The sequence below is a fragment of the Oryzias latipes genome, chromosome 20 (assembly GCF_053564925.1).
Source record: "Oryzias latipes strain Hd-rR chromosome 20, Olatipes_Hd-rR_3.1".
Classification (NCBI taxonomy): Eukaryota; Metazoa; Chordata; class Actinopteri; order Beloniformes; family Adrianichthyidae; genus Oryzias; species Oryzias latipes.
Window position 1 is genome coordinate 11,612,236 of NC_136256.1, and position 23,801 is coordinate 11,636,036.

General features: G+C 40.1%; 1 protein-coding gene across 5 annotated transcripts in view; it reads left to right on the plus strand.

Moving 5' to 3' along the window:
- mpp7a (MAGUK p55 scaffold protein 7a) overlaps positions 1-23,801 on the plus strand; it is a 157,198-nt gene that overhangs the window by 31,957 nt on the left and 101,440 nt on the right. For all 5 annotated transcript variants that reach the window (XM_023949912.2, XM_023949914.2, XM_023949915.2 and 2 more), the window contains exons 2-3: positions 1,208-1,377; positions 18,951-19,069. In XM_023949912.2, coding sequence (XP_023805680.1) covers positions 1,341-1,377; positions 18,951-19,069 — 156 coding nt within the window. In that variant the 5' untranslated portion in view covers positions 1,208-1,340. The remainder of the gene's footprint in view (positions 1-1,207; positions 1,378-18,950; positions 19,070-23,801) is intronic.

The following is a 23,801-nucleotide window of genomic DNA, read 5'->3' on the forward strand; positions in this document are numbered from 1 at the left end:
GGCCTGCACAAGTTCATAGAACAAACCAAACTCAAAGACAGCGATGGCAGACGTGGCCTTCCAGGTTACTTTGAAGCACATCGGAACTTGCTTGCTTTTATTAGTTTTGTTTTTTGTTAGTATGAAATGAAATGCATGGGGGGTTCTGCTTAGATTAGATTAGTGCTTTTTTGTGCATGAATTCTAGGTCCATTTCAGGGATCTGATAACGTTTGTGTGTTTTTCTGTTTTTGTTATCCGGGACTTCCTAAATTTCTCACTGATGGTTATAGTTGTTAAAATATTGTTTTTCCATAACTTAAGACCTACAATTGCAACTACAATAAAATGTGCAATAAGAAACAAACACAAAGTAGTTTTTTTTAACACACTAATCCATTATTTCATAAATCTAAAGTATATATATATTTTTTAGTAGATTATTGTACAAAATACAACATCAGTAAAAACGCATTGCCATGCAATATCCAAAAACCTTTTTCACAAAAAGGGGGGTTCTTGTTATCTGAGGAGATGTAGCAACTTTAAACAGCAAATGGTCAAAAGACTCTGAAATGGTGTTGGGACTCAGCTGTGACAATGCAGAGACATGCATTATGGGATATGGGTAAGAATAGTTTATCCATTAGGAAGACCATTGGCATTTGTGATATTGTACGTATGGTTTGAATATGTTTTTGTAATGTATTAACTGTTAGTATTATAATTGTTGTTGTTGTGGATGAGTAGCAGACATTGGAGGATGGTAGTGATGTCAAATCCATTAGTTTCATAGATGAAGAAGCCACCAGCAATATAGAATATTAACTTATACAATGTGTAAGGGGTGGAAATAAATAGTTTTGTTTCTCCCAATCAGTTGTCAAGCTGTTTTTTTGTGTATATATGTGTATAGGTGTATCTAGATGTGTGTGTACATGAATGGACTGTGCGTTTCTTTCGCATTTGCTTGTTTGTTACTTTATGCTTTATACATGCTGAAAATAAATTAAAGCAAAGAAAAGTGTTTGTAGATGTTTTGTGAAAAATTGACAGAAAATGTGTTTTTCACATTCCTTGGCTCTTTGACCAAAAAAAAAAAGAAGCATTTTCTACGATGTTAGATTTTGAATCCATAGCTACGGATACGTCTGTCATAACACACATGCACAATGTATAGCCATGCTGTTACTTGACAGGTAGGCTCTAAAGTCTTGTTCTCTTGCAGGACTCCATGGCATAAGGCCCATTCTCAGATTCTGCCAGTTCCTGGGGATTTCTGTTAAGGAGCTCACCCCCTCTGACGCAGCGCTGCCATTTTCCACCGCCAGAAGGGAACCAGGAAGCAGTCGGCGAGAGTCATGCCTGCACTGGCCACCGGGGCCGGCCATGAGCCAGGTACGAGCCTCGTGGCGGAGAACTCTGAAAGTGTTCTCCACTAACAGGTCCTCCAAAAAAAAAAAAAAAAAGACAAGTAATTTGCTTCTGTTCTTTTGTTTATGTCTGTCATCAGTAGAAAAACTCTAAACCAGACTTAATGACCTTAAATGACCTCTACGGAAAAATGAATACATTTGTATTTACTTTAAGCGCATGCTGGTGGTGCGCTCAACACTGCTGCCTTAATTTAATTTTAAAGTAGAAAGGAATTACTCTTTAGATGCCCCAGGCTGCTTTTTCTCAACTAGAATGGAGCCACTAATCAAGATTTGTAAAATAAACCACAGACAAATCTCCTGTCTTGTGCCCAGCAAAACGAAGAGTGTTCCACTGCAAATTTACAGTTTAACAACAAAAACAAAGAGATTATGTTCAGCTTCGCTCAGCGTCACACTCCAGTTTTGTCTTTTGTTTGTCACTCCTCACTTCTGTGGAGTGTGTGTTTGGGGTGTCATATCGAGGAACGTTTCCAGCTTGTCATCACTGCTGCAGCCGCCAGGGCGGCCTCGCCTCCTCCCCCCTCCGTGGGGCTTTCGCACACGCATCCAGAAGACTTGGGCACAAAATCGCTAAAGGACAAAGGGAGGGGGAGCCGTTATGTCCGTCTCTGATGGAAAAAGAGCGTGTGCGTTAGTGCATGCAGACTTTTAACAGAGTCACCGAAGCCCCCGTCGTTGTGGAAATTTGTGCCGGCAAAGTAGAAAGCCAGACGGTCAATTACGATCGCAGTCATTTTGGGCAATTACCGGCAAGGCCTCAGATTTCCAAATAAAACACGTAAAGACTCCTCCAGCCCATCTCCTCCGCTTCCCCCTTGATGATCCTATGGAGCTGTGTGTGCAGGTGAATCATGACAGCAGGTCACTGATCTCCAGGTGAAGTCACAAATGCTTGCGGCTGGCCTGGAGCTGTAAGTGCCTGGCACAGGAATGAGGTTTGTACAGAATACTGAGCAGTGTTAGCATGGATGGAAAGTTTCCTGGATATTGACACAATTGATAATTGTCAAGTGCATTTCAAAATGCTGGTAAAAGAAACATTAAGACAAGTAAAATGTAAAATAAATAAATAAACGGAATAGTTTCTGAATGAATGAAACCACATTCTCTAGTCAAGCTCTTGCTGTAATAAAAAGTTGTTTGTAGTTGCAGCTGGAAAATAACTAGCTGCCAGTGTAATTTCATTTCTTCATTTTAATGTAGCAATATAGTTTAAATGCTGGCAAAAACGAAGGGATTAAATAAGTGAGAAGACTTCAAAAGTTTTTTTCTAGGAACAAAGAGCACAACAGTCCCTCATGCATTTCGCAGAACTTGCACAAACCTTTTTGTAGTATAACATTTTTTAGGAAGACCTTTCATTTGCTGCTTCCCATTTCTCAACCTGCTGAATTCTCATCACAGGGCCACACAGAGACAGACAACCACACGCTCACATTCATACCCAATGGATAAGTTAAGAGTCACAGATTTACCAAGGAAGAATGTTTTTGGACTGTGGAAGGAAGCTGCAGTGCCCTGAGAAAACACACATATGCACCAGGAGAACATGCAAACTCCTATGCAAACGTTAGCTGTCTTCTTGCCTGTAACCGCCTTGCAGCATGCCTCCACTGCACCAAACCAGCAAGTAAAAAGTGTTGAGCCTGACATAAATACAGATGTTCAAAATTGGTCAGTGAAATATAAAGTTTGAATAAGTGAACTATCCTGACAAGGACTGCAAAGCTATGGACTTCCATAATTTCTGCCTCTATTTGCTTTGCTTTGCCCCGCCCTCATAATTTCTGACCAATGAGTGAAGAGATCTTTAGTCACATGGTTTTGTTTACAAGCTTTAGTCCGGAACAGGAAAGACCTCTTGACTGCAGTCTGAATACACACTAAATGCAAGGTTCAGTCCTCGATCCGCTTGTGCTGATTTTCCATCTGTTTGCATGCCCTCCCACTAGCTTACAGCCCCTTACACCCACAACTTAACATTAGCGGTGCAACAAAAAATGGCGAGCATTATCGAAGCTGTCCAGCCGTACAGTTTTGATCCAGATTCCAGCTCAGACGAGGAAAACAAAGACTTACATGGATCTATTGGCCTACATGTGGCCAGAACGAGGCCTACTAGCCTACAACCACCTCAGTGGCCCTGTAGTTGGAGTGTCTGCCCTGTAACTGGTAGGTCGTGGGTTTAAACCAGGCCGAGTCAAACCTAAGACTTTAAAAATGGAACCCAATGCCTCCCTGCTTGACTCTCAGCATTAAGGGGTTGGATTGGGGGGGTTAAGCCCGAGCGCGGCTGTGTCTGCAGCTCACCGCTCCCCCAGGGGATGGGTCAAATGCGGAGAACAAATTTCCCACTATCTGTCACACACCTAGGTGTGTGACAGATAGTGGGACTTTAACTTTAACATCAGAATGGAGCGGAGCAGGAAGCCTGTGGCCTGCTGATTATTGTTTCTACAACAACTACTATAAGCTTTTTCAAACTGCATTTTTTTTGTTTTGCTCCTGAGTCATCACTATTTGAATAAACTCAAATGTAATTTTAAGAGAAAAATGTTACAAGTTTTCCCAAAGGTTCTGCACAAAAATAAGCATCAAACCAAGGTTATGCATGTACAGTGATGGACATACAACACTAAACGATTTGAAATCAAAACCTACAATAATGAATTAAATATAAATGAAGATATGAGAATACATTTCTGCATGATATATTTAATAAACAACCAGAGCTCTACCTATGACAGGCTAAAAGCTTGAAAGGTTAAATTTGTTCAGAGGCTAGAATTAAAAACCTTAACTTTTACCAACACATCTACTGTACTGTACATGTATTTGTCTAAACTATAACAGTTTTGATTAACTTTATTCATCTAACAATTAAATGATTTAATAATTTGATTAATACGACCTTAAAATAAAAAAATAATGAAGAATATAAAGTATTATATAATCTAACACCTATAGAGGCAAAACCCGTAAAACTGCTTCAATGTCTTTTTTCAACAGAAAAAGGGAAAAATAGAAAAATACACAAAACTGGGTTAATTCTGTGTCAATATAAGTACAAATTTAAGGAAATGATAGCACAAATGATTTAGTCAATATTATCAAAAGATAAATTTGATTGTGTTGAAAAAGAGTTGTTTAAAAATTTGGACAAAAGTCTTGAAGTAATGATGATGATGACCCAAATTGGTGTCTGCTGGTCTGACATGTAGCTGTATAAGGTCACGCTCAACAGGTTTTCGTGGCCTCAGTAGTACTAAATGCATAGGTACAATTTAAAGACTTTAATTATAAAGGCAACCAAACCTAACACCATCCAAACACTGCAACAGTTTGCCACCATTTTTTATATTTTATTTGTTTTGTTTTTTAAATTTTGAACTAGTGTTGAGCTGCAGCTGCACATATATATGCACATGCACACACACATGCACACACTCGTAATTTACACTCATAATATTGAGTTACAGAATCTGGTTAAGAATGACACGCACCATCATTGCAGCAAAGTCATTATCTTTAATTATCTTTAACAGTGCTTTCAATTCCTTGTAAAAGCGAGTGTTGCGGGTACGCACACAAACAGTTCCTCCCACCACATGTGGTGGTTCTGCCACACACTTTGAGATGATGAAGTGCTCTTCTCAGGCTTCTAGCAAAATAGAGAAAGGGTTTGCATTAATGCTATTGTTCCGTTCAGAGAGTCTTTTGTTTCACAAATGACTTTTAATTCAACCATAGCTATATTGATTTACCTCAAACTGGATTACAGAGATGGCAGTCCTAGAAAAGCTTTGTTTCTTTAGTATCTGTGCCCAGATTTTCTGTAGTTGTTCAACTGCATTTTGGATTTTTTCAACAGCCCATTGTTGTTGGAGTCGAGACTCAAATAGTTATCTTCGACTTTTGTTTTTTAACCCTAGCAACAGACTTAAATGCACACTACTGTACGGCATAGTCACAAATTCCTTTTATGCGGACAAAAAATGTACAGGGCACTCGGGCGGGCCGCCCGAAATAGTTAGGTGATGGACCGTTTGTTGAGCCTGTAGAGCGTGAATGTTCATGCACATTAATTTTTATGGGCATGCTACGAGTAGCAAGTCGTAGCGAACATTTATACAACATGCAATGGTAAAGTAAGTGAGATGCAGGCGTACCACACAAATGTTAAAATGTTAATTGTCCTATTTGAGGACCATAGTAATTCAAACAATTGCAATCATAACTGTGTCTGATGTGCAATCTTGCTCAATAATTTTTTTAATTTTTTTTTTTTTAATGTATCTATTTTACTTGTCCTGTCCAACACCTGGGCAAACGGATGAGAGCTGAAGGCCTCTTGTGTTGGACATATTGTACTTTAACAACAGGGGTTATTAATCTTCAGATTAACCAGAGGTATGTCTGAATAAACCCCTTTTGTAATCGAGGCCAAATTTTATTAATTTTAATCATATTTGAAAATCGTATGTGTTGGACCGGACGGAAAAGGAAAGGAGGGAAGAAGAGAGAGGGACGTTAGAGAGAGGGGGGGTAGGAGGTTGATTATAGAAGGGGGGGGGGGGGGGGGGGGGGGGGGTAAACCATGAAGCAGCATAAAGCAACAAGTTTCTGGATGGTTATAATCATTACGATAAGGTTCAGATGTAATACAAGTCATAAGGGCGGGGCCTGTCCACACACACACTCAAATGTTATAAACATACCTGTTGGCTACAAAAACGTTCACATGTCAACATGTGTGTGTGTTTGTGAGGGCGTGTGTGTGTGTTTATGTTGGAGTGTATATTTTGAGGAGTAGAGGGTGTGTGCACCAGTTAAAATTGGCGGGTATAGGCACTGAGGGGACATCTCCTGATTACTCACAGTGATGTCCCATCACCCTCCCCACCAAGGGGCCCTAAATGTCTACAGTGCAGTTAAAATTGGTGGGTAGGGCGCTAAAAGGACATCTGCTGCTTGCTGGCATGTCCAAGCACCCCCCCCCCCCACTAGGCCTGCACAATATACCGCAAATTTATCGCTATCGCAAGATCAGGCTGTGCAATATGCATATCGCAAAGGACAGCAAAAATTGCAATAAATGGTTGCCTTAAATGTGCTAAAACAATCTTATAGCAGCTTGAATAATTTAACGTATGAAATAAATCCCTTTATGCATTTGACCAATCGGATAAACTCTTTAACGTTGTTGATCAATCAGATGGAGCCCTTTTATGTTAGATGTTCCCCTCCTATGTCGACGAGGGTCATTCGGAGTATAATTCTTAAACCGCTGCAATGAAATGGAAATTATGTTTTTGGTTGTTTTGCTATTTTTTTATATACCGCAAATTATATCGTTATCGCAATATTAATCACTCATATCGCAAGTTTTCCTCATAGAGTGCAGCCCTACCAAGGGCCCTACATGTCTAAGGTGCAAATAAAACCGAGAGGGGGGGGCATTCCATACGGCAACCATGGGAGGGGGACCACTGCCAACTAGCTCCTCCCCCCAAGGTGCGTCGCAGGCTGAACCCCCCCCCCCTCCCCCCCCCCCCCCGCTCTCAGTACTTAATCTGTCAACTGGTGGTAGAATACAGCTGACAAATCTAACCTGACCTCCATGCTTTTCCTTTAGAAGACTTTTCCAACTTCTTCTGAATGCAGCACATTAAGCTAACACTTCTTTTAAAGAATTGAATGCATTTATTTATACACAAGTGAAGTTCAGCCATAACACTCTGAAAATAAAAAGAAATTCAAAAGTATTTCATTTCTGCAAACACCTCACAATCTGACAGTTGGGAGTCTCCTCGACAGACAATAAGCCAGACTCAAAAAAAGAAAAAAACATTCAGCTATGATTAACCTGAACACACTTTCTCCCTCCTTTGCATCAAAGCTATGCCTCATGCCAGACAGCTGTTGTTTGGTCCTTTCTCCTCCACTGCAAATGTGATGGACTACGTTTGTGAGCTCAGGATGGGTCAGATAACTGTTACGCCTCTGCTCTGTTTGGCTCAGCTCGTCTCAGTTTATTCTGTCTCCCACTTAAGAATATCCAGACAGGCCAACCCATCCCACTCCACTGTCTGCTCTGCACAATTTATCTCTCTCTGTTGGACTTCATCAGTTCCAAAGATAACTTTTTTTTCACACTCGTTTGAATATTTAAAGGCTTCCAAATTTTCACTGCAGGAATAGACTGATCTCTTTGTGTCCAAGAAACCTGTGAACATAGTCAGGAAAATATTGAGGTTTTTTCAGTTTTAAAGTTGATTTTTTTTTTTGTTGAGCTCTCTTATTATTACATTTTTTTTGTGTTTTCAATTTGTAACTAGTTTGTTTAGAAATAATTGATCCTCCTCAGCATCTTCGGGTTGAACCGAATGGGAACTTGTTGCCACAGATTTCTCAAATGTTTCTCGGTTAAAATCTTTGCTCACTAAAAAGAACAGCATCTGGTTTACGCCATTCGGAGGTCAGCGAGTCTCCTGGAGTGAGAGTGGGTGTTTTCTCCTTGTAGCCCCATTTCCTCCAAACGTCTTGAGTTATGTGATTGTCATCTTGTGGTTGTTGGGTGCAGTCGTGGGGGAAAGGTAGAGTTGGTGAATGTCAGCAGTCGCAAGCTGGAGAAATCACAACAGAAACTTTTTCCTTAGAGAATTGCAGATGACAGGGGACTGGTGTGGTTTTGCCTAATTTCAAAGGTACGTATTAAATGAGTTTTGGGGTCTTTCTATTAAAAAAAAACATATTTATTGTAGTTCTTCCCTGGCTAAATTGAGCTGATGCTGTTCTCAAATGGGAATGTGTGTAATTAGATGTAATTGTAGATCCCAATTAGTGACAGTATTTCAAATAAAAAACAAAACAAAACTTTTATACTGAGTACATCCCGATAGATTTTTGCCTGTTCAGGCCCATGGAGGGATGTAGAAAGTAGCGGGCGCATCTTAAGGGGATCATAGGTGTGTCTTGCAGTTCTCTTGAGGCTCATCGTTGATGAAAAGGAAACAAACAATTGTTGTGTGTGTGTGAGGTAAATGTATCGTGAAGTAATCATAAGGCTAATGTAAGTTCCATGTGCTGATGATGCACAGGTGCCTTTATGCCACACTCTAGTTGTTAGTAAGGGGTAAGTATGGGCCTCTTTGACCGTGTGGAAATGCTACATGCACAGGCTGTGCACGTGATAGGCAAGTGTTCGTAAGACGTTTGTAAGATACTCGTAAAACGTTCCTAAGATGCTCGTAAGTCGCCCACACATACTATGGTCTGATTTTTTTTTTTTTTTAATTTCCTAACTTCTAACACTCAGGGTGCGTGAAAGGAGAACAAACTTAACATGAACTGAACTTACAGGCTCTTTGGGGGTGGGGGTTAAAAAATAAAAAAGAAGAAAAATTTGTACAACACTCCTGCATCTCACTAACTTCACCCTTACTTAGCCTCACGTCAGGGCTGCCCAACCCGGATCCTTGAGATCTACCACACTGCCTGTTTTCCAGATCTCCCTGCACTACTTTCTGCTGATTAGCGGCTTCGGATGTTTCCCTGTTCTTATTGACTAAACTTAGCTGATCCAGGTGCAGGGAGAGCTGCAAAAAAGCCAGGGTGGTAGATCTCAAGGACCAGGATTGGCAGCCCTGCCTTACACGTTGTTTAATTGTCTACTATGACCTATCTCTCACAGTATAAAATTGTCCATGAACATTTTTGCTTTATGGGGTCACCAAGCAGTTTACGACCCCTCTATTTTGTGCAAGGCCACTTGCATGCCCTGTACAAGTTTGCCCATTGCCGCAGTTGCAGCTAATCATCTAATCATCTTCATCTAAAAACGTTCCCTCCAAACTCTGCCAGTTTTATGGGTTTTATAGGTGTTTGCGAGACTGGGTTTGTTTTAGGGGCCCAGATCCAAGATCAGAAATGTTGACGAAAAAGGTCACCAAGAATCCACTGGTCAGTTTCAGGAAAATGATTGAAATGATTAATGACTGGTGGTTTGAGGATGGACAGTAAGACACGTTTATTTACATTGTCATGGTCAATCATAATGTGTGTGGATGTTTTCCTGAGACTGGAGGGGATAATGTAGGAAAACATGGCACGCTCTGAGAAAAATAACTGTCATCCTGTACAAGCATAGAAGTATAAATCTATAGATTTATACCAAAACAATCTGATTTATTATGGTAAACTTGCGGTAAACTCTTGGACTGACCTTATCGAGATTATTCCTGTAGACTTCCTATCCAGCAATGTTGATCCTAATTGTTGCTGCCAAGAAAAAGAAACTGAGAATTGTTTCAAGAAAGGGGGAGCTTTTACAGCTCTCTTTAGGAAGTTTATTACAACAGCCAAAAAATGTTTTATGCAGTTGATGAATATCATTTTTGCAAAGATAAAAGAAACTATTGTTTTTTTGTTTCCTATTTAGTGTAAGAATCACTCCATAGTTCTTGATTTGCCATTTTGGTAAATTTTGCTGATTAACACAGCAACTGTTATTTATTGACCTTGTTAACTTAGTTTGATTCATTGAAAAAGACCCTCATTTGTGTTTTTAATTGTCCTGTTGGGCCTGCAGCCAAGTTTTATGATCACTGAGAAGAAATCCTTCATGTGCCTTTACAGTCGCTGCATGTCGACCGTTAAACCGTACTCTCCTCCGCTCTGATGGAGGAAGAACTTCTAAAGACCTCTTTGCCCTTTTATTAACCCCATTAAAGTTAACAGTGTTTTTCCAAGCTTTACCTGCATGTTCTATCAAGGTTTACAGCCCCCCACACAGCATTTAAAGGTGATGGTGGTTCAGCCTTGCACAGCTGCAAGAGGAGGTGGCTGGCCTTGTATGAAACGCTACACATGGAAATCTTTCAATGGGACAACGCTTTTCACAGACCCGCTAATAACTTGCTGCGGTGCGCTTGTTTGGGCGGCGGGATAGATGAATGACTTCAGTCATCTTTTTTCTCTGTCTGGAAGCCCCTTGTTGTGGACTTTGATGGTTGTATGATGATTTGGGCAAAATGAGATGCAGAAACACTTATGTTGAAGGGATCTAACTTATTGCTGGATGTTTAAGGCAGATGTTGAATCTAAAAACCCTAAAGTGACACTAGTGTTATGATGAGAATGTTAGCATATTTTTTTATTCTTTCTGTTAGAAGGGGGAAAAAAAATTCCATCCTGAGCTCACAAATCCTAAGCATCTGTTCTTTTGTCATTTTCAGCACACGAGAGACATTAGGAACAGTTAAAGGCTGAGTTCATCTGGGGTGGGGTGGTGGTGGTGGTGGTGGTGGTGAGGAGTGTGTATGGAGGATCTTTTGAGAGCCTCCAGCCATTTGTCCTGGTTGATAGCCAATAGCCAGCATGGTGCTGCAATGATACAGCACTGATTTGCATTTGTTGCCACTGGAAAAGCTCCCTGTTTCCACATACATTAAAAGAAAATTTCCACATTTTACTATTAAAAAAGAAAGTAAAAATGCAGCATTAGGAATCCAAGGTAAAAAAAAGAAAAGAAGAAAATAAATCAAGTGCAACTAAAGGAGTGAAGAATGAGGACTTGCACAATAGAGCACACAGTCAATAAATGGGTTATTTTCTCATTTTTGTCACATATACGGCATGCCAAACTGTAAGGTGTGTTCAGTGAGACAACAGTCGGAGATAAATCCATCAGTCAGTCAAACTTTACATTCACAGTAATTCCAGAACTTCTTCGTTGCACGCTACACGCTACACTTTAACCACGTTAGCATATTCACAATGCTAGGCTTCTAAATGTGCCTTAAAGTGGGGAAAATATGGTAAAAGGCAAAAAGTTCAAACTGTTTCTGAGTTTTAATGGCATCTTCAGCTACTAAGATTGATAACTACAAAAACTGCATCATGTACTTCTTTTTTACAAAAATAAAACGGCAACATCTTTGCTAATCCATCTTCAACTACGATCATTTCAAGAAGCCATTTTAGTTTGCTTTCATCAGTTTCTCACATTGCAGTAACATCGTGTATATTATAGTTCTGGAGCGTTTTTTTCAAGCACACTTCTCATTCCAAAAACTGTATTCTTTTTCACCTAAATGTTAGGTTTAATTATTGGAAACAATCAAGTTCTGAATTATGGTAATTCTACTTATGTCTGTGAAAAAGTTGATAGGAGTTTTGAGGTTTGTTCAAAAGCTAAAATTTGAATTTGAGTTTTACCTTTTAGTCACAGTAGGTTTACTCCTGGCTCATATACTCTCTCCTCCTATAGCCTTTTTTCTTATTTTGCGGTTATGGATTTAGAAATTGTAGTTTGACAAGCTTTTGTATGCATTTATATACTCCTGTGTATGGCTCTTTACAGTAAATGATGGGTTTTCGTTCCTGAAGCTGTTATTTACATTTTTACAGAGATATTTCTCTCTGTAAAATGTCAACATCTGTTTTTTTTTTAATGATCTCCACAAAATGCAAATCATAAAAATACAATTGAAAGTAACTGACCAAGCTTTTATCCAAAGCAACTTGCTGTCAAGCTCATTACAAAAGTCCCTATTTTCCTTTTCCATCCGGTCCAACACAAAAGATTTTCAAATATGATTAAAATTAATAAAGTTTGGCCTCATATTAAAAAAGGGGTTTATTCAGACATACCTCTGGTTTGTCAGAAGATTCATAACCCCTGTTGTTCAAGTAAAATATGTCCAACACAAGAGGCCCTCAGCTCTCATCTGTTTGCCCAGCTTTTGGACAGGACAAGAACAATAAATAAATACATTAAAAAAAAAGTAAAAAATAATAATTTAGAAGCTCATTACAAAAGTTGCCCTTCCTAAAGACACAATTAGTGGAGATTTAAACCCCTGATCAACAAGTTACCAAACGATGCTTACATGGCATGTCTGCACGTCCCACTATGTAACAAACATCTGGATAGACTTGGCTACGTCTGAATGTTTGATTAATGCAGACTCCAAATGTCTGTGAGACAAGAGGATCTTTTTGTGTTAACTGATGAACATTAGAGCCAACAGATACATCGAACCCTTGCTGAAGTTGAGTTCAAGCATCCATAAAAAAACTTTAATGGCAGAAAATCAGACAAAAAAGGGACTTTGATTTGACACCAGCATTTTCCTGACTCACTCATTATCCTAGCCCACATTTTTTTAAGCTGAATGTCATTTGAGTTTTATTATACAAAACTGTTCACACAACCAGTTTATTGTGTTGTGTTTGACCACAAGCAGAGCTGCAGCGATTCTTTATATGTTCTCTCTTCTGTGAAAGATAGCTGAAAATCATTAAATGTTTGGCTAACATAAGATATTTCCAAAACCTTTTTTCTACGTTTTTTAGTTCATGACAGGGAAGACCACATTTATTTTAATGAGCATTTAAATCCCCATTAAAATAAATGGGTTAAATTTGTCCCTATATTCTCTCTGCTTTCATTCGTATTTCATTCACCAATCGTAGAGACATAAGTAAATGTTTTTTTATTAAGTACTTTTACCCACAATAAAATCACAAATACCTCACAACAGTAAAAGGGGAGCATAAGATCACACAGAAGACAGAAGCAGGAAATTAGAACAATGATCATGTTAATAGGACAAACACAAATTAAGATATTCACAGTAAAAGACAGTCTTGACTAGTCCTTTTCAAACACTCAACAGAGTTGATTTGTCATAAGGACAAAGGGAGGAAATCCAGTTTTATGGATAGTTAGAAGTTTTTGGTTTGCAGGCCTCATAGGTCAAGACAAACCATAAGGGGTTAAAAGGTCAACAATGGATGTGGGAGTTTGACCGTGTAAAAAAAAAAGCTATCATAAACTGATTAGTTTAGCCAGTTCTGGCATGGGTCAAACACAAATCTGATGAGCATCTAGGATTTAAAGCATCATTTCACAATAATTTAGTTTAAGCACTGACATTCAAAGTTCAACCTGTTGTGGTGAAGCAGCCAATAAAAAAAAACAGGCCGTTGTTGGCTGAACCGTACTCACTGAAGTCATTTTTCCATGCTAAGGAGCTGCTCACTTTTTCTTCCAATCTGAAAGGATGGAATTTTTCAGTGAGTGTGACTTTGAAACATCAGTGAACATGATATTGAAGTGGTTTTGGTCTTTGGAGCTGGTAATCGGCGGCTTGTGGGCTTGAATGGAGCACAAACCCCTGCTGTGAGGTTCCAGATCCAGTCACTTGAATAGCTTTTTCTTCCACGGTCGTACCCCTGCCATACCCAAAGTAAAATGGTTTTTGGAGTAAGTGCATGATGTGTTAAAAAGATTATATGGTCCAATTAGCTAATCTGTCTTGTATTACCATATCATTTTGTTCCTGGTAGGTGCAGCTGTACTACGCCTCTCCTCCTTGTGGAGAACTGGTGGGCTGATGACGTTTCTGTCCTGCCCTGTGCTGGCTGTCAATAAGAGGCCCTAAACACTTCTCCTTTTGTTTGGCACCTCGCTCTGGTCAAATCTATCTTTCCACCCACTGTCTGTCTAGGGTTTCTCCCTTTGGATTAAAGTATGTGTGCAGGAACCATCATCTGTGTGATTGTTATTTCTTCCTGTTGCAGTAAACCATCGCTCCCTCTCATCTTCATCCTCACTGTCATCAATCTTCCTCTGTCTGCGTGCACACTTTAATCAGGTGTTATTTATGCTCATGCATATGTCAGATGTTGTGTTTCAACTGCGTTTACCATGTTTGAGGGTTATTTTTTTTTTCTGGCTCCCTCGACTTGAGAATAAAATAGTAAATCAAACCTCGAATGGGTTCGTTTGTGTTGTCTTCAGCTGACTCTTCTCGCTAACATGTCTGCCAGTATTCCTCGGCTGAAAACTGCTCCCGTAGCGTTCTCTCCTCAGCCCTCCAGTGAACCCGAGATAAATGAGGGTGGTCAATTAATCATTCGGCACCTGGTAGAAAGTGCGCGAGGAGGAAATGGAGTCAGAACCCACCGTTCATTTCCTGCATGTTCATGTTCACCAGACGCACATACAGCTTTCTCAGTGTTTGTTCATCACTTATAAGATTAAAGTGGGTTCTGCTTCATTCAAACCAGACAGTCCAACATGTAAAATTACAGGCAGACTGATGATTTGATCCTCCTGTTATAGAGTTACAGTTTGATGGAAAGAGTCATAATTTTCTCATATTTGTAGATTTGTCCTAGCAATTTCCTTGTTTTGCTTAGCCCTTGAAAAATCTTTGAGGTTGCTGACCTATGTGACTAGCAATTTGAATCATATCGTATATAATGCCTTTCAGCGTCTGTCTTTTTACTGTGTTTTACATGAAGGAGATCTGTGATTTTTCTTGACCGCTGCGGGTGTGGGCGTGAGAGGGGAAGTGCCGCTTGGCAGTTAAAGTGCTCTCTTCCTGCGTACGGGTCGCCCCGGAGGCCCTGGCCTCTCGGATTTCTCTGAAGATTGTTTGGGCTGTGCTGCGCGGCATAATGCTGGACTTTGGCAGCTTTGGGCTGGTCCAGTGCTAGCCACAACCGAACCAAGTGGTCCACTGCTAGATGCTGTCAGGTTCACTAGCCACAGCCGCCATACAAGTGGGTCCAGAATAGTCTTGCCAAAACAAATTGCATGAAGCCAGATCGGTCCAGTAAAAAAAAGTTAGTTGTTCCACCCTTTAGTGGTAAAATGCTGGTCTACATTCACTTTGTTTCCATCCATTCTTTTGTCGTCTTTTTATTGTCTTACTGACCTTGCAGCTGTTAAAGTTAACTCTGATCATTTTTTGATCTATTTTCAAAGCATTCCCAGTGGTTTCTTTAATTATGATTATGCCTAAATCAAAAAACCTGTTTAGCTATGTAGCCATGCAGAGTCAGATTCCAGCTCAGACGAGGGAAACAAAGACGCACATGGAGCTTTTAGTCTTTAACTGGATGCATCAGAATAGAGCGGAGCGGGGAGCCTGTGGGCCACTGGCTGTAGCACCTGCTGCAGGCTTTTCCCCACTGCACTTTGTCATCGGCTCTTCATTCAGAAATAATTAGAAATGAAATTTTAGGATTCATTTTCTGTCATCATCATCAGAAAATGCTTCAAGAAGATGTTAAAAACACCCAAAAAAGGATTTTCATTAGAGTGATTCTTTAATACACTCGTATGCATGATCTATGTGCAAATGGGGGAACTGGTAACTCCTCTGTGTTTGCACTTTAGGATGCTCATGATGATCTGACCTTCAGTAGTTCTTTGTCTGACTCTTTTCTGACCCTGAATGTTCTCAGATTTGATTTCTGTTTTGGCGATTCCTACTTTAGCTCTGGGTTTCTTCTTGAATTTGGCTTTCTTCCTGGTCACAGAGTTCAGCTCGACACAGTGACCTGATGAGGCGAGAATTGCAACAGCTTGTCTTTTATCTTCGTCTCCCTTGAAGTTGTTGTTTCCAATCAGTTAATGAATCTGTTTCCCATATGTTACCACTGGCACACATCTCTCAGACTGTGAACGCTCTCTCAGTGTTGACAAGGAGGCGCCCTTGTCCAGAGAGATAATGAGCTGAGTGCGGACACGCAGAGAAAGTTTGCACCTTGGGAGAAAAAAATGTTTTCTGACCTTCTTTCTTCCTCCCCTCATTCCCGCCTACCAGCATCTCATCACTGCCAACACGTAACGACATAACCATATTCCTTCCCCCACTCTTTCTGCACTTCCTGCACCCATCACCTCATCTCATGTCTCTTTAAATCCCTTTTTTTAAACAGATTATGTGAGATGTTCTGATGGGGGCTCCAAAATGTAAATGACCAAAGACGGAGGGGCAACTTTGTGGTTGTGAGGACCTCAGAACAAGGCTTTAGATCTCGTACCAGAGATCACGCCCTCGAGTAAAACCACAGGGTTCACAACTTTGGGACTGCTGCAAACGCGTTGCACGTTAAAGCTCTCTTGTTCGTAGTGTATTTCACTCCTCTGCTGTAAGCCGACCCTTCGGAGCAGCGAGGAGGTGCTAACGCCGCACAGACTGTTGGATGCTGGAGACGACAAGATGGTTATCTTTGAGATAACCAGAGAGCATAGTTGCTTTTAAGAAAAGGCTCAAGACACAACTTTTTAAGCTGACTTATAGCTAATTTTACTACTTTTATTATTTTATTTATTTTGTATTTATTGATTTATTGTAATCTTGTTTGAGGAATTTACACGAGATAATTAATCATTTACTATAATATTTCCTTATTTCAATGTTTATTGCTTTTATCAGAATGTTTACTTTTTAATTTTTAATTTAAATTTTTATTTCCGGTGTTTCCTCAGTTGGGTCCTCTCCCTCTGGGTCGGCTGCAGCTCTAGATGGGAACCCGCATCGCCGCTTAGCTGTGGTGAGGCTGGTCCCTGCCTGAGATGCAGCTATTCACAGGGAGGGAGGTCCCAACTATTACTAGCATTTCCAATAACCAACATTTTGTTTTCGTGCTTAACCTATATCCTATTGTCTATCCCCATCAGTTGGGGCAGTGCTTCTCAAAAGCGATGCCGGGGGGGGGCAGTAGAAGCGGTTTTAGGCACAGGTAATACGGGCAATTGTCCGGGGCGCAAATTTAACGGGTGGCAGTGGGGACAGCGGCTCAGTGCTTGGAAAAAAATTAGAGGGGGGCTCGAAACATTTTCTTTTTCCTAGGGGGGGGTTGGCAAAAAATAATTGAGAAGCACTGAGTTAGGGGGTGGGAGGTTACAAAAGGGGTGGGGGGTTGTGTGTAATTTTCATGCTCGTTTTTATATTATTTATTTTGTTTTAATGTAATGCACTTTGTGTTATGTTTTTATAGGAAAAGTGCTATATAAATAACGTTTGTTTTGATTTTGTGATATGAGCCGATCCGACAAGTTCCAACCAGGAAAGCAGTGGACCCTTCAGTCAACCATTGATTCCGTCAACTGTTTTTTAGCCAGTTTAGTATTTTTTTTTTCCTCTTTACTCCATGCACTGATTAAAGACACCCTCATGGAGGTAGCCAAGCCACTCAAGTTATTTTGACGTTCCAATGGCTGGGCCATGGCTTTGGGGTTTCTTTAAAAGATCTGTCTTAATTCAGACGGTTTCAAGTACAGGGGGTTTGAGTTTGGGAGGCTTTTTTGATGCGGTCTTTGGTGCACACAGCTCAGCTTGAGTGCCTGACCTTTGTTGTACCTCCTAGTTTAATAGATCTTAGGCGTGTGGAGGACCAGAGCTGAGCAGAAAGACAAGTATCTGCTACTACTCCATCAGTTACACTCCAGGATTCTGTTGTGTTTGGAAGTGGACCCATAGACTTGCTGGTTTTGCGCTCTCTCCGCAGAGTGCTTCACCTCCCTGCAGCTTAATCTTGAAACCATCAGTTTCCCCAGTCTGGTTTTCTTTAAACTGATTTTTGAAGTATTTGTTCTTTGAAATAAGCTGGTTTAGTAAACCGTGAAAGGTTTCTGCGTATTTTTTGCTCCTGGCGGGCTCCTTAAGCCTCAGTGCCACCGCTTTTGTTCCGACTCTAGAAAAGTAAAGGTCTGCTGTGCTTTTGTGCTTAAGACGTCAGCTACTGGACATCTGAGCCTGTTCACCCTCTTTTCCCCCAAATTGAGCCTGTTTATGTCAAGTTTTTTTTTTGATGACTTTAAATGGACAGCATGTAATCTTTTAAAGAGACCTTTAGTGGAACTCTGTCCCCCCTTGCCATAGCTGAGAGTACTCTGTTTACATGCTCTACTACTATCTTACAGACCCTTACCCCCCCAACCTAACATTTCTGGTGCAATGAAATTGGCGAGCAACATTGGAGCTATAGTTTTATAGTACAGTTTTGAACCAGATACCAGCTCGTAAGGGGAAAATGAAGACAAACATGGATTTACTTCCCTGCAAATGGATATATTTGAATGGAGCAGGGAGCTTGTGGCACGCCAAATGTTTTTTTTTTTTTTAATTGTTCTTCTATGTCTATGCCATTTTTTCCTCTGCTCCCAAATCTCAACAACTTGAATAAAGACATAGTCAGAAATGCAATTTTGAGCTTAATTTTCTTTATAAATGTCCTCGATCATCAGAAAAATGCCACATGACCATGCTGGAAACACCAAAGATGTGCTTTTCTGTTTACATGGAGAAAAAAAAGGATGTAGATCTCCTAAAGAAAGTGTTCCAACTTCAATGGAGGAAAACTGAAATTTTAACCTTTCAGATGACTTTATGAATGGAACTTGTAGTTTTCACTTATTGTTCCTCAAAAACAGGAAAAGCTGGAACAAAAGCAGGAAGCAAAGGCTGAAGGAAATGCTCTGTGCTTTATGTTTCCCTGTTTTAAGTGTTTTCAGATTTGGATAATCATTCAGTTGCATCAGTTTATTTATTTCGTATCGGCAGCCTGTCTAAGGGAATGTTTTAACGCATATGTCTTTCATGTTTGCTCTTTTTAAATTTGCAACTAATCCCAGCCTGTCGGCCCTTTTGTGTTGTGTGGTGCATAGAGATTCTATGTTTTTGTCTCAGTGAGTTTTTTTTTTTCCCCTCTTCCCCTCATCCTCAGGTCTGTATGAGCTGCTGGCGGCATTGCCTTCCCAGCTTCAGCCTCACGCCAGCTGCCCTGAAGATAACACCTTCCTTCAGAATATGTTTGGGGAGAAAGGCCTCCACTCGCTTGTTAAGGTAAAAAGAACTTCTTTTTTTTTTTTTTTACCCTCACAGCCCTCCAACCTCGACAGTTAATGGATGATCTTTTGTAAATGTTTGTTGGTGCATGTGTGAATGGGATGCAGCCGTACATGGACATTTTAGGATCTTCTTACATCTCTGTCAAACGGGTTTACATTTTACCAGCTTTAGTGAAAATAAAATTCTGAATCTTTGTTTTTGTTGTCTAAAACATATGTGTATATCTTAAGTAGTTTCCGCCTTCTATTTTCTTGTCTTGTTTTCATCACAAACTTGGATCTCATCACAATTTGTATGTTTTGTGTTGCTCTTTCTGCAGCAGGCGCTGCTTTGTTTTCTTATTGAACTTGAAACCTGCATATCATGAAGTTGGGATGAGTGAACAGATTTCTCTGTCTACTCTCGTCTTCATTAGGGATTTGCGTAATCCTCAGGAAATCTCCTTCTTCATCTTGTACTCAAAAGAAGATGATTTCAGTTTTTAAAATGCAAGTCGTTTATAGGATTTGGACAACCCCAATTTAAAAAAAAAAAAAAAAACGGGACTGTGTTGGAGGCCAAAAGTAATTCCTACAAGAACTTGTACCTATTGCAAATCCAGTAAGGTCATGTTTTGGCTTGTCAGATCCACATTTTACTACTATAAACACCTTATTTTCCTTATTTTAGCCCTGTAACTTCTTATTGAGACGACCACATTAGCAACCATTGTAGTTGTAAACAGAATAGAAATGTTTCTGCTTACAATATTAAGACAAACTCCACTATTTTATTGTCTTTTCTTGCTACAATAAATTATTTTAAAAAAATAGTTACGTTGATATATTATTTAACTGGCTTTTACTCTTCTTTTTTTTTTTTTTTTTTTTTACAAATCATTTTTCTTCAAAGAGACAGACCTTTATGTGTTTTGAGCAAACTCTTTCAAGATGACTTCTACAGACAGTCCACCTTTTGGGCAACATTTTGCATTATGTTTATGAATCTCAGTCATCAAAGACTAAACCCCCAGCGCCCGACGTCTTTGTATTGTAACATTTCAATCAACGTATTGCCAACTTTAAAACTTGAAGAAGGATTGGTGACACATTTACTTGATGTTTATGTTATCTTTAGGAACTTTTGGCAATTGGTTTGAAACACAAGCTTGGTCTTGTCATTGACCCCTCCCACATCCTCATACACTGTTTTTGACCATAAATAAGAACCACAAACCTTCTGAAACATTTCTTTGCTACTGCAATCAGATCACGATCATCAAGATGTTAGTCACTTTACCAAGCTGGTTTTAACTACTTATGTCCCCAGAGTTCTTGTTCAGCTCAACATCAGGGGTAGCTGTGGTGGAGAGGTAGACCAGCCGTCCTTGAATCAGAAGATCATAGGTTTGGTTCCCTTCCCATGTTTCAAAATGTCCTTGGAAAAGACGCATAACCACATTAGTGGTTACAGCTTGGCACTATGCATGGCAGCAGTGTGTGAATGTGTGTTCATGGTAAATGGGACCGTGACTGTAAAGCGCTTCAGGCCTTCAAGGTAGACAGAAAAGTGCAGAATAAGTACCGGTACACCCCTGTTACTGTTAAGTGATTAGGTAACTTGCTAAAAAGTCTCAAAAGAAGTTAATGGATTGTTCTGTTTGTGCTTGATGTCATTCTGCTTTATGTTGAGAGCATTATTGGATATGTTGTTGTTTCCCTTTCGGCTTTTCCCATCAGCGGTCGCCACAGCGAATAAGTTGCATGGTAAACTTGGCAATGTTTTACGCCGGATGCCCTTCCTGACGCAACCTTCTCAAAGCAACCGGGCTTGGGACCGGCACAGAAGTAGAGAAGGGAAGAGGGAGCAGCCCGGAGTCGAACCCTGGTTTCACGGACAGAAGGCACCGCAAACCAGCACGAGCTAATCATCAACAGCATGATTGCACATTTAAAAAATAGATTTTTTACACTTAAGTACTTAATAATGCAAAATGGCACCTAGCTCAACCTTTGAGAAATGATAAAACATAGTACTGCATGCTTTTTTTTTTCTGTGACAAAAATATACCGGTATTGACATTTTTTGCTTTGTGCAGCTTTTCCGTTTTTCAAGTTTTTACCATGATTTCCAGGTCCATTTGCCAAAACAACTTCAATGTATGTTGACCAACATATAGACTCCAGACAACCTTTTTATGCCTTTGTCTAATTCACAGATGGAACTGGGTATGTTTTAGTACTTGGTCACTAAAAAGAGGAAAAAAAACTTTAATTGTTAGAGCTGTATTACACTGTATTCTTTGTAGCAAAGTCTCAGTCTTGAAAGACGAGCCAGATGGTCTTGTAAGCTGTTGAGATCTTTTTCCCCATTTGGTGGTCTCTCTTGGCTTGACCAGAATTATTGCAAGATGTCAAAAATACAATTGACAGAGATAAAAATTGGCATAATTTCCCTGCCCTCAATTGAAAGAAACATTTTCTGTAAGCGTGTTTGTTCAGGATCCAGGGTTGTAACTCGCCAGTGCGAGGATGTTAAAGCGCCTGAATTATGGCATACCTCAGGCGCTTAAGTTAAAGCCTTGATGCTGGGATTTTTAGGAAACCAAAAGGGTTTCATTTGATGCCTGGCTTGTTATGCATGGCCAAAGAAGAAGGCATCGAGATCGTGGATAATGACGGGCAGGGCTGTGTATGTTCTTTCTCCATGGGCCCAAAGAAAACACAGCACAGTGGTGGGCAGATAGTGATACTAATGAAGGTGGCATTATGTTTCTGTGAGATGTAGCCAGGCATAAGGGTGGAGCTCAACAAGTTCCATGTTTGTACAGGCATTGAATTTACTTCTGAAAGGGTTCTCTTCCCATCTTTTGTGACCCAAATTGTTCAAGAAAAATTACACAGTATGGCAGAAGCTGAAAAAACAACTCCAAACATTAGTTTTGTTTAAAATGTTTAAACTTTTTTTAGACAACAATATACTTATCTGTATGAAACCCCTCAACTGTATATGAAAATTGGACTGAGTAACTCCTCCCCCCTGGTGTTCTAAACAGGAAGGAACCGCTGGCTCCATGAAGCCAAAATTTCTTAGACATCTATAGAGAAATAAACGGCTATTACTCAGTCAATATCTTTGTCAGAATAACCATTCTTGATCTGATTTTTTAAAAACACACTCTTGCTAATCCTAATGTTTTCTCATGATAGGGTTGGTGGCCAATTAGATTTTAAAATGTTTGATTGACAGACTCACCCAAGCCCGCATTCAAGTGGTAGCTTTACGGACTTCCAACAAACTCCCTTTTGATGAGTGAAAGTGGTTGTGATTGATGAGAGTGGTTGAAATGTCGACTCAGACCGACTCGAAGCAATCGCTGCTTATTGACAGTTTCTGGTTCCCACATGGCGTTGTCTGTATCATGAAAAAAATGGCGACTGAATTGACTCTATTTTGTTGGAGTTGGAAATAAGGCATTTTTACTCCAGTTCTCATTAAAAAAACCAATATATATATATATATATATATATATATATATATATATATATATATATATATATATATATATATATATATATGGATGGATGGATATAAACTTTATTTTTCTCCCAAGGGAGAAATTCAGGTGTCCGGCAGCAAAACACACACAACCACACACAATAAATTACAATAAAATGGCAGTTCATAAAATAAAATATCAGTTCATATCAGGCAGGTTCATTGAACAGCCTGATAGCTGAAGGGACAAATGAGTTCTTAAAGTGCTTTGTCCTGCAGCGCAGTGAACAGAGCCTGTTACTCCGCGTGCTCCTCTGACCAGACATTGTGTTGTGCAAGGGATGTCTCGGATTTTCCAGGATGCTTTGAGTTAAGGCCCTCATCCTCTTCTGCAGCACAGTTCCCACAGATTCCACTCTCCTCCCGATCACAGCTGCACACCTCTTTATCAGTTTGTCCAATCGATTGCAATCCCTTGTGGTCATACTGCCACCCCAGCATACAACCCCATAGAAGACAGCACTCGCCACAACCGACAGATAAAAGAGGAGCAACATGTCAGTACATACATCAAAGGACCTTAGCTTTCTCAGGAAAACAGCCTACTCTGTCCTTTCCTTTACAGAGCCTGAGCCTGCTCTGTCCAGTCCAGTTTGTGGTCAAGGTGCACACCTAAATACTTATAGGAATCGACCACCTTGATTCTCCCTCAATCGATGATCAATGGTTGGTGGGAGGGCTTCCTACCAAAGTCAATGATCATCTCCTTGGTCTTTGAGATGTTCAGCACAAGGCCATTGTCCCTGCTCCAAGAGGTGAATCTGGTGATGAGCTGGTGATGAGCTCCCTGTACTCACTCTCATCCCCTCCCTTTAGACACGCCACAAAAGCAGTGTCGTTCGAATACTCCTGGACATGACAAGCTGCAGATGCAATATTAAAGTCAGCAGTGTAGAGTGTGAATAGAAAAGGCGATAGTACAGTTCCCTGTGGTGCACCAATGTTGCTGCTCATCAATGTCCCAGATACACAATCTCCCATTCGGACAAACTGTGACCTTAGAGTTAGATAGTTGTGGATCCAGCGAACAAAAACTGGATCAATTCCCATCCTCTCAAGCTTCCCCTTCAGCAGCTCTCTCTCTCTCTCTCAGTGTGTATATATATAGGTATTTATATTTACATATATGTATATGTACATATGTATATATGCATATGTGTGTGTGTGTGTGTGTGTGTGTGTGTATATA